Source organism: Zonotrichia albicollis, chromosome 4 (genome assembly GCF_047830755.1).
Source record: "Zonotrichia albicollis isolate bZonAlb1 chromosome 4, bZonAlb1.hap1, whole genome shotgun sequence".
Classification (NCBI taxonomy): Eukaryota; Metazoa; Chordata; class Aves; order Passeriformes; family Passerellidae; genus Zonotrichia; species Zonotrichia albicollis.
The window spans coordinates 48,549,758-48,569,274 of NC_133822.1; the positions used below are offsets into that span (position 1 = coordinate 48,549,758).

General features: G+C 39.0%; 1 protein-coding gene across 1 annotated transcript; it reads right to left on the bottom strand.

Moving 5' to 3' along the window:
- Positions 1-6,135: 6,135 nt before the first annotated feature.
- Positions 6,136-18,894, bottom strand: RAB21 (RAB21, member RAS oncogene family). Its single transcript, XM_005480763.4, has 7 exons — positions 18,502-18,894; positions 11,871-11,930; positions 11,594-11,701; positions 9,879-9,942; positions 9,054-9,108; positions 8,528-8,616; positions 6,136-7,624 (listed from the first exon to the last, which is right to left on the bottom strand). Exons 1-7 carry the CDS (start codon positions 18,646-18,648, stop codon positions 7,485-7,487), a joined length of 663 nt encoding a protein of 220 aa, XP_005480820.2. The 5' UTR covers positions 18,649-18,894; the 3' UTR covers positions 6,136-7,484.
- Between the last annotated feature and the right edge of the window lie 623 nt (positions 18,895-19,517).

The following is a 19,517-nucleotide window of genomic DNA, read 5'->3' on the forward strand; positions in this document are numbered from 1 at the left end:
GAAAGAGCAGAGAAGTAAGAGAACAATTGCTTTAGTGTAAGGGCAGTCAATGTTTACTTCTTGATCTTAATTCGCTACCATTGTCATCTTCAGAGATCACTTGATTTCCCATACAGGCTGAAATCCCTAAGTATCTGAAAAAGAAAAGGTGCACATAGTGCTAAACACCGCAGTATTCACATGCTGAAAGGATTCCTTGCAGGCCATTGATTGGAGCCATTTTAAGCCCCAATCCAACTTCGGGATGGACACAGCTTACAGCTGAGGATTGTTTTGCAATTACTCTACATCACAAAACAGCGGGAGAGTAGATGGACTTCCGAGGTATATCAGATACTGTGCTGCCTCTTGCTATTTGAAATATTCACCTTAGGACTCTGATTGCAGGGTGTAACTACAAGTAGTACACTTGCTCTTCACCACTTAACATAGCCCCTTTAGAGAAATGCTGACATATTTTGAAAAGCAAATTGTGAAGGAACTACATTTACTCTAAAAAAGTCTGGATTTTACTTTCTTAAACTACAACAAAAAAACTCCCACTTACTAGAAAATGCACCTTTTTTGAGAGAGGTTGTGGAGACTCCCTTACTGGAGATACTAAAGAACTGCCTGGACAATTCCCTGTAATGTACTCTAGGATGATCCTGCTTGAGCAGGGAGGCTGGACCAGATGCCCCACTGTGGTCCCTTCCAACCTGACCCATTCAGTGATTCTGTGACAAGAAGATAGAATTACTGACTTCTTAGAACTGCAAGTGAAAGGGCTAAGAACAGCTAAAGCAGAAACATGCCAGTTGCTGTCATCTTGCTGTGCTTTTCCTGCTGCTTGCTGTTCTCACTCACAATGTCCACCCAGTTCAAATCCACAGCATCAGCCAGCCAGCAGTTTTCACTAGGGAAGCATGAACGAGCACTCATGGTGGAGACAGGAAGCAGCACGTTACAGCTGGTGGAAAATCCCCACCCTAGCCTTGGTTCCATGTTTGACTTTGTTTTGCTGCACAGAGGCAGCATCCCTGAGGCTACTATTAAACATAAATGTAGCTCAACAGCAACTGCTCCTTCCTCTGTTCTGAGATGCCAAAACCAGTGTTGAGAGTCAAAGCTTTATTTTACTGGGATATGCTCACACTACAGTCTCTGGGGTATATGCTAGGATAATTTACAGTAACCTCAGTGAGCCTGGTTTGATATCTTAAAGCCATCTTTTGACTCAGGTGAGTTCAGAAATATTATATGTGTAACATAAAAAAAAACCTCTGGTCTCAGTCACTGCCCCCAATTTCCAATAACTTTCAGTGCCACTTTATTATACACTGTCATCAAGTTTCAAATTCTGTAACATTCTGTAAATGTAAGAAATGACAATATTTTCTTTCTGCATTGATTTTCAGTACACTTTTTTCCCCCTACTGATCCATTTCCATGCATTGTCACTTTTAATATGAGCATTGATCAAGCAGCAGTCATGACAAAAGAATCCTTGTTTTAATAGTTAATTGACCATTTGGCATTAATTTATCACAGGACTATCTTCCTCTAAATGCATTGGTATATAAATATATCAAGATGTATTTAAGAACTCCAGCTGCAGAAATGCACTGGGAAAGTTAACATTCGTGAAGCCCCTGCAGGATATTTTTAGTATGTTTTTACAAAATTTCTTTTATCCACAAACACCAAATAGATTATTCTTATAACATTTGTCAATGTTAAGTTACTCAACTTTAAAAATGCTGCATCCTTTTCAGCATTGGATTTGCCCTGCTAATGTTTTCTTTTTATTTGAGTATGACTGATAAGCTTAATGAGCTTATCTGATGAGAAAAACCTTGTAAGACAATGATTATAATGCCTGTATGATCAAATAGCACTGACGGCACTTAAAGATTTAGGTATCAAATGGTTTTTCTCTTTTTACTAAAACAAGCCTGATTAGTCAGTTTAAAGTTTCCTGTTCTGAAAAAGAAAATACTTGTTCTCTTCCACTGCAAGTCCAAAATTTGTTGATGTTTCAGAATGCCTAACTTGAAGAAGGGCCTGCAATTTAACAGTTTTAACAGTTAAAAAACCCCATGAGTTTGGATCTGTCACAGGGTATCAATAATTTGCATCTGATGAGGAAGTCCTTGCTCTCTCAAACCCTCTCAACTGAGATTTCTTATAAGTCACTTCTAATATCCAAGAATCAGAAGTCAGATACAGAGCTAGCAAGGACTCACCATTAAACTTGAATCTTCTCTCTTCATTGTTTTGGAGATGGGATATGGCCAATTGTTAGGGAAGACTGCTGCAAAATTGCTACTCATTATCCTTCCTTGTCATGCTTTCAAATTAAACATCTTTCAGGTAAACGACAATAAAGTATTAAAATCCTTTGAAGGGATCGTGAGACTGGATACACAAAAAGAATTATTTGTCAAGATGTAAGAAAAGCTCCACTTGAGGAAAAAAAGGGTTATTAAGCTGAGAGGAACTGGATATAACCGCTATAGTGCCTATCACTGTCTACAGGAGCTAGAGAAGCAAGGAGCAAACGTGCACTTCCTTTCTTGCAGAGCACTGTTTCCTGTAGGAGGAATTTAGCAACACAGATCAATGCAGCCAAGAAGCAGGAAAAGAAAGAGAAGTCCCCTTTTCACAGTGACCCTGCAGCTGCATCACATCCATGTTACTTGCCTGAATGCACAAAGCAGTGGAAATAGATTAAAACTATTTTTCAGTCTATCTTTTAACATCCTGGTATTGAATAAACACAATCTTAGATCTAAACTGGCCAGTGGAATATGAACAAGTATGCTGTTCTTCCCAACAATCAAAGTTTAGTTTACGGCTGTATAAATGGCACTCAATTTAAGGCTTTGGCCAAGTTAAGTAAACCTAAAAAAAAAGTTAAGACTAGAGAGATCAGCTTGAAATAAGTTTTCACTTTAGAAGTAGAGCAAATTATCCTTTTGAACATATTACAGCAAAAATTTATCTGAGCCAAACTATTTTCTGTTATCTTGGGCAGAATAATACTTTGTCATAATGTTGAATTTTTCACGGACTCTCACTTTCCAAGCCATCTCAAGACAAGAAACATTCCCTATTCTCCACAACTCTCAAAATCATCTCCATCTCATTCTGCTCAATACAGGGGCCAATGACAGCCCCAAAAAATGCAGGAGCAAAGAGTATACATTGTTATTTGATAGAAAAAGCCTAAATTTATTAGACAGCTACATCATTAAGTTGCACAGGCTTGCCTGTATGGAAGGAAAAACCCGGTGTTGAGCAGAATCCTCCAAAGAATAGCAGAAGCAAGTGCCCAGCACTGTTAAGAGCTAGTGAGTTAGTTTGGGGACCTTGTTGAGCTTGCACAGCAAGTAGTGCAAAGGGTCTTGGTCATCATCTGCAACTCCTTGACACAACTGCAGTGAAAGTTATCCTCATGGCATGATGTACTTCCCAACTTCTCAAGAAAAACTCCTAGGATTCGATGCAGACTAAGATTAACAAAGTCAGTGAAATGTAAATAGTTAATAAATTAGCATATTCTAATTAAAAATATTTTAAGCAGGTTAGTATTGTGCCTGAAAGCCTGCTCAAAGTTAGTTGCATTCTCTTCAATGAAGGAAGAAGAGTATTTCACAGAAGTAGGAACAACCCAAGAAGTGCTATCAGAAATCCTGAGTCCGATATTGCCATTCCTGAGACTCTCTAGCAACTCAAAGGTTAACTCGTCATCTTACTCAGCAGCCTACCACCACCAACCTCAGTTTTTCCAACATTCCTTTTTTTTCCTACTTCTCCTTTTCATTCCACTAAAAGCAGAAAAATGGGATGTGGCTGGCTCCAACTCTTATTCCCATACTCTACTATTCATATCACTTAACTGCTTTCAGCTTATGGAGATTCCTGACCTTCATTTTTACATTTTGCATTTTGACAGCATCCAACATTTTTGAGAACTCCATTTGAGATCTAACCACTTTCCATAATTCATACCTTTTCGCAAAGTCTTTTTCATCTTGTTTGGAAACTAAAGTAGAAATTTCATCACTAAGTTCTTTAAGAACTGCAGGCAGTTTTCTATGTGGTAGAATGCAAAAACACCTGTCCACAAAATGTGTGAACACTGAAGGAAAGCATGCAATATAATCAAGGCAACACTCAATTACTTGACTGCTTCAAAAGACCATCTCATACAGTTAATCTGGCCATTGGATACCTCCATCCTGAAATCACGTGCAAGACCACTGCTAGCCAGAAGAAGCCAGCTCTCCCAGTCTTTGCAGCTAGTTACAGTCATGTCCAAATATGATACATCTGAATTTGTGTGTCCTTGTCTGTATCAGTCTATCCCATCTTTTATAGCTTCTGAAGTAAAGTCTAAGTGCAGTATACAGTGTCCATAAATAACAACCAGCAGAGAGACATACTGCTGCATTAAAGCTGTTGGACTTTGGCTTGTTGGATTTTATTTCAGCAAGGGATAAAGTTTCATAGGCAGCTCATGTACTCATAGTAGCAGCATCAAGACTGTGAGCAAGCACTTAAAAGTTGTTTTAGAAAGGTATTGTACAAAGTTACATTTTATTTTAGTATGTATGTGAGTAATCTCTGTCAAGATACACCCTGAGGAAGTGTGCTCAGTGTTGATTTACACATGCTATAGTGGGTGTCTGGCTACCTGCCCCACAACAGAGGTACTTCCCAAAGACAGGCAGCCTCTTCTCTTTCACTTCTCAGAAGAATGAAAATAAGCTTACTTGTTTACAGCCACAGAAATCAGCAACAAGAAAACAGTTCTCCTTCAGACATACAAACCAGGCAATCTAGATCAAATGCAAGATTCAAGACTCTTGAAAAACAACTCACATACTAGTTACCAGGTTACTTGAGTAAGATTCTGCTCAAATATAGCAAACCAAGCTATTTGTGCTTTTCTGTATATCAAGTGCAAAGAACACTCTTGGTATCTTTGACAAAGATGCTTTCTCCTGCAACTGTTGTATTTTGTCTGCTAACAATGAATAGTTGAAGTCCTATGTAAATTAGCCCAAACAATTCATGTTTTCAACTTCTGTCTAGTCTTCAACCAGCTTCCCTGACTTCACAAAGCTATACTTTCATCCAGTTATACAATGCTACCCTGCAAACACAGGTTTTAAGTTTCATAAATCAAGTCCAACCAAATCACAGCTTAGACAGGAAGGTTTCCAGTGAATATTTATGTTGTAGCTTAAGTAAGAAAAGTAACTTGAGAATTTTAAAAATATTTCACTAATAGGAACCAGAACCTTTTTGGTATTACAAAATTGTAGACTTCTTTATCCCCACCTAAGTTTTCAGTAGTAATAGCTTTAATTCCATAAGAGACTTAAGAGCTAGTATCAACATGCCTTCGTTAGTTTTGTAATTGACAAAGTCACATGGGATGCCCCTACCACACAACACACTAAGAAACTCCTTACTGCAGGGAGAAAGATACATTCTACACACTGCTTCAACTATGTCTAGTTGAAGTTGGGCTGTTCAGGGTTTTATTTGCAGAGATGGAAAAAATTAAATTTGAATAAAAAAACTGAAACTCCTATTCGGAGGCAATGCCGTTTTTGAACATCAAGACTTCACAATTTCACTCTTCATATATTGTATCACAAGGCTGATTGTCAGATACCAGCGTTAGACCAAACTGATCTGGTTTTCAACTTTGTCAGAGCTCACTGTTGTTAGATATGTGCAAGGTAACAGTGTTGCTACATGTTGACACATATAATCACAGATTCTAGGTTCACACCAAAGCTCTGCACAGCCAAGAAACTTGATCTTCACTACCAGGAACAGACCACCTTTCTCCATCATGCACACAAACATGTCAGAAGAACACAGCAATGGTGGTCTAAGAAAAAGTATCTACACTACAGTTAAGGCAGGAAAGGAGAAAATGCACCAGGATCAGTCTGTATCAAAGCCCTCTAGTATTTCAGAGAAAACAAAAATCAGATTGAAGACAGCACACTTCTTACACAGACTAATTCATTACTACTACTTTTTTGTCTATCAGAACATACCCACACGATTCAGTGCATTCATATGCAATACTAAATCTACCTTTCAGAAAAAGGAAGGCCAAGGATATTCTACTTTGTCATAGACATCACCTTTACTGTTTTTCCAAGCATGACAACTTAAGTAAAAAAAGTCAGAGCACAAAACATTTCGAAATTTCAGCTACCACCACTTGTGGTTTTTTTGTGACAGTAGTTCACACTTTTTTTTTTTTGAAAACCCTCCTCCTGAAACTTAAATGGGCTTTTTCAAAACACTTTACAAGAGAAAGAACAAGTTAGGAATAAGTTCAATTCTGCCTAGAATCCCCTTAGTTACAGCTACATCTGGCAAGTTTCACATCTTCAATTTCATCACTCCAAATTAGAAGTTCTAGTTAATGTCAATTAATTATTCACTCAAGCCCTACAGGGAAGAAAAATATGCTCATGAATAGTTTATAATGCTGTCTTTGGAAACAAATGTATTAGAGCAGCTAAAGAGTTTCCCATGCATCTGGTTTACTGGCTACCAGACAGATGAGGGCTAAGGTTGCTTTGACTTTCTGGGGATCTTCTGAGAGAACAGAGTAACTGCAGAGGCAAGGTATGTGCATGCACCAACTGTTTTAGCTGCAAGTCAAACACCTCAATGATAAACAGCAGTTTACAAAAGCATTCTCTTCCAGTAAGGGGATGCTCTAAATACTGCTGCTTGCCAGAAACGGATTAAAGAATTGCTGTAGCTATGGATGTACCCAAAACAAAGCTGTTTTCAGGTAGGGGAATAGAATGAGCAATTTAACAGTGCACATGAAAAGCTTGCATCTTTCACTGACTTATTCACTTCACGATCACAGACAAGACTGATGTACATATTTCTGCACCTGCAACTGTAAAAGCAGATAAAATATTTAATATGTAATTTACAATGTATTTTATCAGCTTGGCATACAGATGAACAGAATATATCAAAGTAGTTGAGTTATAGGCTTGTAGAGGCCCTGCAAAAATATTAATTCAGATATCTGCTAATTTAAAAAAAAATCAATTTGCATTTTAGAAGTGATACAATTCCATCTACCACAAAGTACAAAGAGCTGCAAAAACGTATACCATTCCAACAACAATGTATATAAGTTATTAAATAATGATCTGATTTAAAAGAATATAAATGAAGCCTTTAAGTAGGTCTTTTCTACATGCATATTATTCCTCATTAAAGAAAAATATGTAAAAAGGCCATTGGTAATTGCTTTGTTAACCACTGTAGAAAACGCCAATTCTCTGGTCACAGACGCCACTAGTTTAGCACTTAAGGTCTCTGCAGTGTTACATGTGATTATTTTTAAATACTGTTAATTCTATTACTCCATTGGTAAAGAATGTGTGACTTGGAATATGGCAGTCTTCATATTGAGAGGGCAGTGATGCACAGTTTTATAATTATCCAGAAGAACAGCACCCTCCGCTGCTCTGTACTTGTGGCTCATCATCAATGATCTGTACACCTCGCCTTGCTGTTCCTGACTGACTGGAGCCATTGCCTCTTGCTCTTTCATCCACTTGAGCAGTTTCTATCATTCCTGTAAAGAAAGATGTGTATTAGATGACATTCCATTGTACTTTTACATTAGGACTCTGCTATCTTAATCTCTGTGAGCTATATGCACAGAGAGAAAAGTTCAGCAAGAGTGGTTCTCCTATTTGTTATGCAGAAGTAAGTACTCAGGTATCACATGGCATAACTGCAAGAACATATTAAATCTGTTTTCTAAAGCACCCAACATACACGAGCTCCTGGTACCTAAGGGAGATTGTAGTGATCCTCAGGTGTCCTGGAGTTAGCTACTTGAAAAGCTAGATTTACACACCCTTATCAGTAACACTGTTAAAAAAATCCAACCAAACAAACAACAAACTCCAGCCCCCCCAAAACCCCAAGCAACTACCTCTTCAGAAACACACAAGACCTCTTCCTTAAATTCTTTTATCTCATAAATACAACTAATAGGATGATTTGCTTATGTTGGATTTTCATCCCACATACCACGATCTTTACCATTTGTTGAGATTTCTGCGTAAAATTTGCATTGTTAGAGCTTTGAGTTTATGATTTGTAATTGACATAATTTAAGAAAATTTTTGAAAGAGTATGAAACAGAGGATTTAAAGCAAGCAGTGGTGAGACCAGGAACATGAAGTTTGATTTAGGTTACTATTTATGCATGGTAAGTAGAACAGCAGTCAGTGCTTCAACAAAAGACCAAGACATTTTTGGAGCAGAGCATGAATTTGCAGTATTGTGAGCATCCATACATGAAGCTTCCAGAGCTGTTACAGAACACAAGTGGTTTGGAGTAGACTGAAATGAAGTCAGTTGTAAGTAGCACTTAACACTCAAACTTTCTACATGGCCTGAAAAACATTTCTGAAGCCTGAAGCATTTTATGAATCAGCTCCTTACCAACAAACTACATAATACTTACTTTTGCAAAGGTCAAGAAACAGTTCTTCAATTCCTTTGTTCTGCTTAGCTGACGTATGATAATGTTTTGCTCCAACAGATTCAGCATACCTGCAGAAATTAAGATATGGAGCCTCATTGTAGTAAAGGACTCAATCTTTCTAAGCCACTTTACATGAAGTAATAAGATGATCACAAGAGGTTTTATTCTGACCTCAGACTTAATCCACACATGCTTATTTAATACAAAAAAAGGAGTTATGTGTTTAAAACTGCCACGACTGATGCAGCACACTAGTTGAAATTAAGACAATTTCATGTCTAGAAAGGGATTTAAACTGTAAATGTTGACTTTAATAACAAACAACTCTCAAAGTACAGTTTGGCCAGCCAGGACACCCTGTGACTCAGTCACTAACAGAACACTCAACAACTTGCAGGCATAAGCCAGCAGTGCCTAGCTGGCTGCTATGTTAACAGCATCACGAGTTTATTACTCCAGCATAATTCTGCAATGACTGTTTCTGTTAGTAATAGATGTGACTTACATTTCTGCTTCTTGCACTGAAACATGTCTCTCTTTTTCCAAGTCTATTTTGTTACCTGTTGGAAACAAGTTAATCTTTTAAGTCTTTGTACTCTAAAATTACCCCAAAAGAAAGCAGACATGTAATCATGGTATTCCATTTTCTCAAGTAAGTCCCAGTAAAGAGCAGCTCTCTTACACAGGTCTCACTTTCAAGAACACTATGATTTGAGAATCTCCTTTCACCAAGCATTTGCATGCTATAAGGTGCTAGTTCTGTAGAGAGATCAGGACAGCTAAATGCCTCCACCCAATTCAGCCTTTTGCACTTTTTTGTGATTTATTAGTGCCTTCCATGTGCTGCAGAGGTAATTTTTGTACAATGTCCACATATGTAACCTCATGGAAGTGTTTTAATAATTAGATCAGATTTAAATCTAAACCCATCACTTCCGTTGCATTCCATTTGCATTAAAATTTCCAATCTTTAAGACTCATTCCAACCTGCAAGCACTTAATTATCAAAACAGACAAGCACCTAGTCTATGCCACTGAGAAAAGCCATGAGTTTGAGTACTTGAAAGAAGGAAAATGTACATTTTTTTGTTAAACTAAAGTCTGCAGGTGTCTGTACCATGCACTTCTAATAGTGTATAATTAAACAGCTTATTTTTTCAATCAAACTCTTATTTTCCTCCATGTGATCTACTGAAACTTCTAGCTCCAGTTTAATTTTAAATATCTAACAAGCTTCACCCCTTCACATGTACAAGCTGTCAAAGCAGCATTTGGAAGATGCTATTGATCAAGAGATGTTTCCACTTCAGTCATGTTGAAAAAGACTTACCTACTATACATAAACAGATTTCATTTCCCAACATTTTTCTTAATTCCTTAACCCAGTTTTTTACCTGCAAAGAGAACAGAGGTGAGTTTGTTTTCACTCAATATGCTATTATCTTAGGCAGTGTGGAACCACTCCATTTCCTTAACCCCATCTACTCTAAACTTAAAGCAAAAATGTTTAGAGCAACACAGATGAGAAAATATTTAGATTGCTACATATGGCCCTTGTTCAGCAGGTTTTATTTCACAGGTGAAATTAAGAGCAAATTACTTAGATAAAATGGTTCAATTACTCCAAAAATATAACTCACCACACTCAATATAGCAAGTTCACTGCATGGGCCACTTTAGGTCAGACATGAGATCTTTTATCAACGGGCATTTACTGACAGACCACAAACAATACTTTAGAGGCAGAGGCACCTAAAGTAAGTTTTTCATGTTAGATTATAACAGATGTTTATTTCATGAGAAAACAAATGGGACTAGCATGTTGAGTCAGCTGATGGTAAGGTATCTGTTAACAAATCTGTTGTCATGAAAAGTTTGAAAGTGGTATGATCACTGCATTGGCTTAGGAACTGCTATTTTAAGGGAATAATTGTGAAGAGAGACAGTCACTTCAAGAATCTAAAAATAAGTTAGGCTACATGATCCAGTAGTACTTCTGCAGTAACTTCTGTAAATCAGTTTTCCCTCTTTTTCTGCACATTTAAATGTTTTGGTATCACAGGGTTTTACTATGTAGGACTCAGCATGAAAAGGCACAAGTTGAAGCAGCACCCACAAATCATCATCATCATTCTGCAGGTGGCCACAAATGTTGAACTGCTAGCACAAGTGCTCTACTTGCTCTACACCAGACTATTTAAATTAGATAAACTGCTGTGGATCTGTACCCTCACACTATTTCCATCACTGCTAACAAGCCCTGCCCATGCAACCACACTTTTTCACTTCTCTCTACACACAAGTCTGACTAGTTTTGCTGAAAATCAGAGACAAACTTTCTTAAAAGAGTGTCATCAGTTTTCAGCTGAAAAATCCTATAGAGTGGTAGCACAGAGTGATGCAGGGTGGAAAAAACTCACTTGATCAAACTGATCAACTAATAGAGCCATAAAATAACTAGCCATCCAATTACACATTTTGATGAGGATTTAACAACAAATAACTTCTCACAGAGGAGGTAATGGCTCCACTATCACGTATTGCAATTTCAGGGTTCTCAGATCTGTAAAAGGTCATGTCACTTAGTATCTTCTAGTAATTTGGTTTATACACTACAGACCAGTATGACATACCATGACAACAGTCCATGTTTATGTTTACAGGTAACTTGCACAGCTACAGTCCAGGTTTATGTCACAGGTAACTTGCACAGCTACACCACAGATTATTTTGAGCTGGAGGGGATCCACAAGGATCATGAAGTGCAATTGTTGAATGAATGGCCCATACAGGGATCAAACCCACAACTCTGGCATTATTTGCACTGTGCTCTAAGAAACTGAAGTAATGCTTTGGTGTTCTTTGAATAACCTGATAGCAGGGAAGGCAGTCTTCAAAAGAATACTGATAAACTGTACACTTCCATTACATGATCTACATTTGCAAATATTATATATATTGCTGAAAATAGAAGAGTTCTGTTTATATATACCACAGATTATCTTTCAAGCAGTTCCCAGTTCAGATGTAAAAGCTGCCCAGTACCTTTTGAAAAGAGTCTTCATCTGTTATATCATATACTAGAATAGCGCCATTAGAGTCCCTGTAGTAGATAGGCCCCAATGCATGAAATCTTTCTTGCCCAGCTGTATCCTGCATTCAAAATACACTTGTTAGCATTTAAGACAAAGCAACAATACTTCAAAGAACTCCAAATACTTTATTAAGAAGTGCTCAACACTTGTGATATAGTAAGCCCAAGTAACTTTTTTTTCCAGAAAAACATTCTAATTAGCTAAGGAAGAAAAAAATAGAAACATACCCATATTGCAAGGTTTACTCTTTTTCCACCAATATTTAGTTTCTTCGTAAGAAAAGATGCCTGGAAAGCAAAACAGATTAGAGTTAAGTTTTATGCACCAAACACGTAATTTGACTTGAAAATAATTAATAAAGCATCAGAATCAATAAAAGACAAATTTCCAGATCAAAAGACTCTGTAAGCAAGAAGGCTAAGTCAATATTAAGCCAGTTAGTAATTTCACTATAGTTTGCCAGCAGTCTATTCTAAATAAATTTGAGTTAAGCCAATCATTTACTACATCTTTTGCAGTTGTTCTGAATGATTTGGGAAGGATGAGCTGTGTGGAAAGACTCTGAACTCACAAACTGATAAGTCTAAGCTGAACTCAAAGCATTTCACAAGAATCTGTGAAGTTCAGGTAGGAATAAGCCTATCAGGATTTCTAATCTGTAGGAACTAGGCAAAGTAGTTTGCTATTACTAAGATACTAGAACCATAAACAATTGTTTTATTTTATCACTAAATATCTTGGAACATGAGTATTTCACAAGTTTCCTTGTCTGCAACTTTTCCCTTTTTTGCTGAAGTGAGCCTACAACTCACCTGCACCTGTTTTTTGGTCCTGTATTTTTGTTTGTTTGAGCTGAGAAGCCTCAGAATAAGCATAAAAGCTGCTTTAGAATTCTACTACTTTAACTTCTGGAAATATTTTACAGGACCAGAGCACATTGCAAGGTTAATCTAATTTAAGTAACTTGAGTAGGTCTAGTTTCCTCCAAACTTACATGAACCACCTCTGTTACCAGGTCTGTAATTTGACAGCTAAAAAGGGAATATAATTTAACACAAGTTTAATGGACCAGAACAGGGTCTCAAGGTGTTGATGCATTAGGAACCTGCTCTCCCCATTCTGAAGACTAGCAGTAACATGTTATATCAAACAATTCAGTCACCAAGGGCTAACTTTTTTCTTCTGCCTTAAATTATAGTGAGTTTTCCTTTCAGTTTTACCTCAGTTTGCATTTGGGTTCAAACAAGTACTCAGTGGTATTTTATGACACATTCATCACAGATTATCTTAGGCTGGATTGCAGTAGCTCCAGAGGAGCTCTCTGTACGAGCACTGACCAGCCACAGAATCGAGTCACATGTGTGCAAAGTGTCATGGGCCAGATGAGCTGCTTGAACCAGCCTGCTGCTTAACTAAACAAGCAACCAGAAATGCACACAGGAGACCACAGCAGTTCAATGCACACCAGCCTAAACTGCTGTCACAGTGTCTTTCTGGAGTGCTGCCTATGTTACATCAACATTCAGTTGCTAGAGCAGCTCCTGCTCTTCAGCTACTTCCCTGGTATCTGTATGACCAATATGAGATGATTAAAAAAATCCTTTCCATCTTTAAGTTGTACCTTCCCCCAAACCTTTCCACAAAGCCTGATAAAAAGAACAAAGAGAGAGAGAACAAACCAGAAGAAAAACACTTTGCAAGAACAGATAGCAAAGAACTGATCACTACAACCCTTGTGTTCTACATACCTAAAGCATTAACACTACACTACCCTCTCAGTCTTACAGTGAGGAGACTCACTGTAATGCCAAAAGTCTCGAAAATTTCCAGACAGCACATTAAATGGATTTGGCCCTCTAAGCAACCTGTAACAAACAGCTTAAAAGAAGAGTAACAAATCTTCAACATCAGAAAACTTTTCATTCTTTAATTAAAAACCCTAGAGAAGGTAGCTGATGGCTTTCAAACAGCTGTCCCTGAGGATTAACTCATCAGTAGTCATCACTTGTTGTGTTACACCACAGTTTAAAAGCCAGAAGCTTGGAGGCAACGTCAGAAGTTTTAATTCACCAACACTTGGGCCACAGGGAGAGAAGCTATTGTAGGCACAATGAATCAAGCTTACCTGACAATATTTTATTGATCTGCTGTACTATAGTACTCAATATTCTACTGCAAATCTCAAAGGAAAAGCTCATCTGAGCAATGTTTGATGTTGATGTGAATTCCACACAAGTGTTTGAGAATCAATTTCTGAGCAGAAAAATCTTTCACAGAAAGGGGATTTATATTTAAAAACACAGAACTCCGTATCCATAAAGATGTATCATTGTACCTTTAGACAACAAGCCAGTTAATAGCACAAGTATATCTCCTATCTGACAGAGCAAAAACTAAAGTAGGTTTATCTGCATAGGTAAGTTTTGCTTCAGTATAACCTGTCCTTCAGGTACTACAGTTTTTGCTAGGAATACTGTCTTTTACCACTCAGATATAGATTTTCATTTTTAATATAGCCCAACACTAAAATACTCCTACATGCATGCTTTTTTGTATTGCAAAAACATCCATAACCACAGAAGACTGCGGCAAGGGCATTTACCATTGGGCTATCATACTTGCTCTTGTATTAAAATTTGATGAATTTGTAATGATTAAGTTTTAGTCTACGTAAGTCTGAGGCCCATAATCAAAAAAGGAGAGACAGTATCCTCTATCAGATACCCTGATAACAAGCAGGTTTGTCTGATAACAAGATTGGAACTTGGTATTTGAAGCAGTCATGTTTAGTAATGTGCAGAAAGCTTTGTGAACATGCTGGAGGAAGCCATCAATACTATACTACAGATTTAATTCTTCATTCTTCTTTATTTTGTTCATATACTTGAAGAATCCAGTTAGCAGGCTCTGCTCATGAATTAGTAGGTATGGGTAAGTTTGGTGCATTTTCTATCAATAAAACATTTTTACATCCACAGTGGCAAACACGCCAAAGACAAATCAACTAATATCTTTTAACCTTTCAACTCACATATAGCCCTCCCCAAGCCATTCTGAAGTTAGTGAGAGAGAAAAAAAACCCCAAAAATGACAGAGAATAGCAGGACTGTGCAGTTTTTAGAAATTTGGGAAAACCCAACACATAAGTAAGAGTCTCAGCTTCTGTTTTGAGATACTTTAGAGAAAAAGTCAGTTGCCAAGATTTTAAAGTTTGTCAAGTTTCAAAATCAAAGCCTTTGACTACCCACAGGGCATTAGGTAATTACACATAGAAAAAGCTTCAACATTTTCTCTAATCTCCAAAAAAATTACTCAATTGAGTACTACAAGTACTCAAGTCTGAGCTGTGACTCAATTTACAATCAGTAGCTATTCTCAATATTATTTTAATTACTATGACAATTCATTTTTGCTAGGACTTTCAAAAACTCACAGGAACATGGTTAATTCAAATATAAGTAATTTCAAACAACTCTTTGAAGCTTCTAATCTTTATATTTTAACTCTACTGCCTTATGACTGGTTTGAAAAATACTTAGATGCTTAGAAAAGAATAATGCAATTATAAGAGCTAAAACTCCCATCTTTTGATGTGGCTGTAGGAAATATTTTTGTTCTTTTAATTTTCTTCTATGACCTCAGTTTTGTATGCCCACCAGGCCCTGCCAGGAGCTGATAAAGGGGCTTGAGTAGAACACAAGGAAGACACAGCTGGAAGAGAGCCTCCCAAAAGTCACTGAACAAAAGCAGGTGTGTGGCATCTGCCCTTGAGTGCTTCATGTTCAACAGAAGCAGGTCAGGCATACAAACACTGCACATAGCACTGAACTTCCTTACACTGTCTTTCACTCACCCCCCAGCTATTCTGATAACCCAGACAGCTTTTCCAGGTTATGCCAAGTCCATCAAAGCAATCAGCAGCTCTCTTGGGTTGGATACTCTGCAATCCTCCACACATTTAAGAGAGCAGTATTCAGAAGTTGTATTTATCCCAAGTAATTAAATTCTAAAAAGGATTTATCAAATTAAAAAGCCCAATAGTTTGACAGTAGGCTTATTATTAGAGTAATTCCAGCACAGTTCACTTGGTATCAATTTATATTTTTATAATTACTGCATGAAGATGAGGGCACTTACTTCAGTATTTCAAACAATGGGAACCAATTTTAACTGCCCCACCAGGTCTGCCTACAGGTTATGAATTATATTGTGTGCAAAATTCCCTACTTTTCCTGCATCAGCTTTTCCACAATGTTCTAAGTAGATGCTTTCTTCTGTGAATCAGTAGCTACCTTCACTTCAACAGGCAGGTCATAAACAACAATTTAAGTACATGATTGATACTAACACAACTACAGCAACACATCCCAGATCAGAGGGGGTTCCAGTGCACTCCGTTGGCACTGAGAGAGGGGAGCGGGCAGGGAGGAGAAACTGCTCCCTTTTAGTCCAAGTCTTCTGTTACTAGCACCAAAGAAGCTTACCTATTTGGGTATTAAAAAATTACTTCACAGTAGAATAACATCACTAGGTGAGGTTTCCAGAAGGTTACAGTCTCACCACCCTTTTTTTGTTGCAAATATACTGGAAGGAAACACTATGCAACACTTTCTTTTTTAAATTATTGTGGATGGAGAGCCTCTTGTCTCAATATCTAGTGACCTCTACATATGATTCATCATTGTCACTCCTTTGCTGGACCAGGAGCAAAGTATTTATCTAATTTTGACTTTATTGGAACAAAAGGAATTTGGTGCATTACTTTGAACTGTTGCCATGAAACAAAGCAACCTTATCAGATTAAGACTTTTATCTCCAAAAAAAAAAAAAAATCAACAAAGGATGCTTTGCAAATATGTTACTTCACTGCTTAATCAGATACCCTAGTTTCTCTTCATCTTATTTTTAAACTGTCTTTTAATTTGATAGTGGAAGTACTCACTTCATTTTCTTTTTTTCTAGAACAGTAAGATGCAGGGAAATAAAAATAATAAAGATAACATTTAACAAGTGCACATGATGCACGGTAAGATTCAACAGCAATTGACGTTGTATTTTACATATACATCAGTTAGACGCACATGTGGCCAAGGAGGCTCAGAACAGAAAAGCAAACGATTTGATAAACAATGAGCAGTCAGTTAAAAGACACAGGCAGCAACCACAAACCTGGTTACGGTGGAGAAACAAAAGCTCAGTAGGAACGGCAAGCACGTGCTTCCACTCCTCAACACACCCCTCTGCAGACAGGCAAAACCAAAAGCTCTGCAGCCACGCTATCTACAGACATTTCCTATCAGCATTTTGGAGCAACTTAAAAGTGTGTTTTATGATATTTGTGGCCCAAGTCTGTATTCCAACCCAGTTTTTGCTCATAATTTTAGGCTTTCCACTACAGATTTAAAGAACAAAAAAACCCAAACAACAAACATAAGCATCACCACATAATCTACTTGGACCTACTCTTAAAACACGGGGTATGAGAATTCAGCTACCCGTGACCATTTTGATGCACTTTTAACTGACTGTTTGCTCAATGCTGCACTCCTGCTGCACCTCTGACACCTACAAGCTACCAGGTATCTCTGTGGCATACCAAACATCAATTGTGGCATGACAGCTTCAACTAGCTTCCTATAGATACCTTGCCTAGCAAACCCACCAACAGCTTAGCCCAAAACCTGAGTATGAACACAGGATAACAAAGTCTAAATCATGTTCTTTTTACCTCTTCACAGCAAAAATGGAGTTATTTGTTTATGAAACATTTCCTGTACTGCTTCTAGTGCATCTATAATGCTGCTTGCATTTTAGGGGAAAGTTTCACTATTAATTCCTTCTGAGATACACAATTCAAGAAGCTTCCCTTAAATGCATGAGAATGGCACGTAACTATCTTAAAACTCTTTTCTTTTTAACACCACCTGCTATTACTTCTGTACTTCAGGAAATTCAAAATTAGTTCAAAACCCACTACTCGTCCACCAAGGGACGTGGTTTGTTTCTTTCTTTTAAAAAAGAAATATTAAGAGTGGCATACATTGAATCCACACTTCCATCTACGCAAGGCGAGATCCTGAAAGACTTAACATACCACTCACAAAAAAAAAAACTCCAAGACATGTTCTCTGAGACCACTGAGAGTACAAGCAGTTCATTTCGTACCAGGGCATACATGCCATCCATCACCAACTAGTAGGCCATGAAAAAACCCATTACTTTCCAGCAGGCAGCCTGTCACATTTCATGTGTGGAACATCACTTTGTAGCTCTTTATAACAACAGACAGTACTACTGAGAATCCAGCCAAAATTCAGGGAGCTGTCGTGACAAGCAGTTCAGCTTTAAGAATCTTTCCCATTATTAAATCATAAGCCCTAATCTCATAAACCATTTTGTGTAAGCTGTTCTCCTTAAACAGAAACGTTTAGATAGAGCTAATGCTAGGATTTGAGAACATGAGGAAGACCATGATTAACAGAAACGCAGCACGTATGAAATACTTAGTCATCAGTCCACTAACAACGATTACAATAACATTACTTTTGCATCATACTTTCCACGATTCAAATGAAGACATTCACATACGTAATTGGAAAAAAACGGAGCAGTTCGTATGCAGAGTAGAAACGAGGCCTAAACATACTGAAAGCTTGAATCTGAGGCGTGAAAATAAAGAGAAAACTAGCTTCCAGCAAACTGGGCAGGGGACAGGCACCATGAGCGAGCGAGCAGTGCCTCGGGCTGCCCCTGAAGCGGCAGAGCAGACACGGCCAGCAGCGCGCGGAGAGGCGCAAGGTGAAGGGAGAACAACAGCGGGACCCCCACACCAGCACAGCCCCCCGGCCCGGCCCGCACCTGCAGGGTGGTGATGTGCTTATCGTTGAACTTGTTCTCGCAGTAGCGCAGCACCAGCGAGGTTTTGCCCACGCAGCCCTCCCCGAGCAGCACCACCTTGAAGGAGAAGCTGCGGCCCCCGGCCGCCGCGCCGGCCCCCGCCGCCATCCGCGCCCCGCCGCCGAGCCGCGCCTCACATCAACGGGCCGCACCGCGGCGCCGCCGCCGCCGCCCACCGGGACGAGGGCCCGCGGGGTGGGGAAGTGCCGGCGGGGATGGGGAGGCACCGGCGAGGCCGCGGAGACAGAGGCTGCAGAGGGACACGGCAACCGAACGTGCCCGGCGGCCGCGGCCCCGCTGCCCCTAATGGCGGCTTCTTCCTCCTACGTCACGCACCGCCCGGTCACGCGCAGCCCCCGCCGCCAATGGGAGGGGCGGAAGCGGCGGCGGCGGGAGGCCCCGCCCCCTCCGAGGCTGCTGGGCGGGTCATAGGCGGGGCTTGTGCGGGCAGGGGGCGGGGCCAGGACAGGGATCCCTCGCCCGTGGGTATTTGTCCCTGAATCCCGTGCCGAGGGTTCCTCCTGCAGCGCACGCACCCGCTGAGCGGTACCCGGCATACAGAAAGCCCCTAATAAACACCGGCACGGCTTTTGTGTGACTTTAGTTCCTGTGAACTAAGCTACACTAGTCTCTAAATGTTTGCAAAATAAAAGTCCGTAATAAAGTACTTTAAAACAGGGATGTGGGAGCAGGTGAAGAAAAAGGCAGGAGAAAAACGTTCTCGCGTCGAGTTCCTTGCTAGCAGGGGTCCAGCAGAGTTTCATAGACAAGAATTGGATAATTGCCTTGTAAAACTGGGTATCATTCCTCAATTAAAAGCAATCATCACAAACCAATCCAAACAACTGCAAAGCAACCTCTCTCTAGTGATCATTTAGTGATAAGAAAAATAATGGCTGTGAAAAGGCTTCATAGTGCAACTTCCTCTTCCTCTGTCAGATAGTATTAATGCTGTGTTGTATGAGAAAGAAAAGAGG

Bases quoted from the DNA above. Each gene is read 5' to 3' on its own strand.
- RAB21 (XM_005480763.4), bottom strand. From the start codon at position 18,648: ATGGCGGCGGGGGCCGGCGCGGCGGCCGGGGGCCGCAGCTTCTCCTTC. The intron at 11,702-11,870 runs GTATGTTTCTAT...TTTTGAATGCAG, and splicing joins GAGTAAACCTTGCAATATGG to GATACAGCTGGGCAAGAAAG. The intron at 8,617-9,053 runs GTAAGTCACATC...TAATTTCTGCAG, and splicing joins TCAGTGCAAGAAGCAGAAAT to GTATGCTGAATCTGTTGGAG.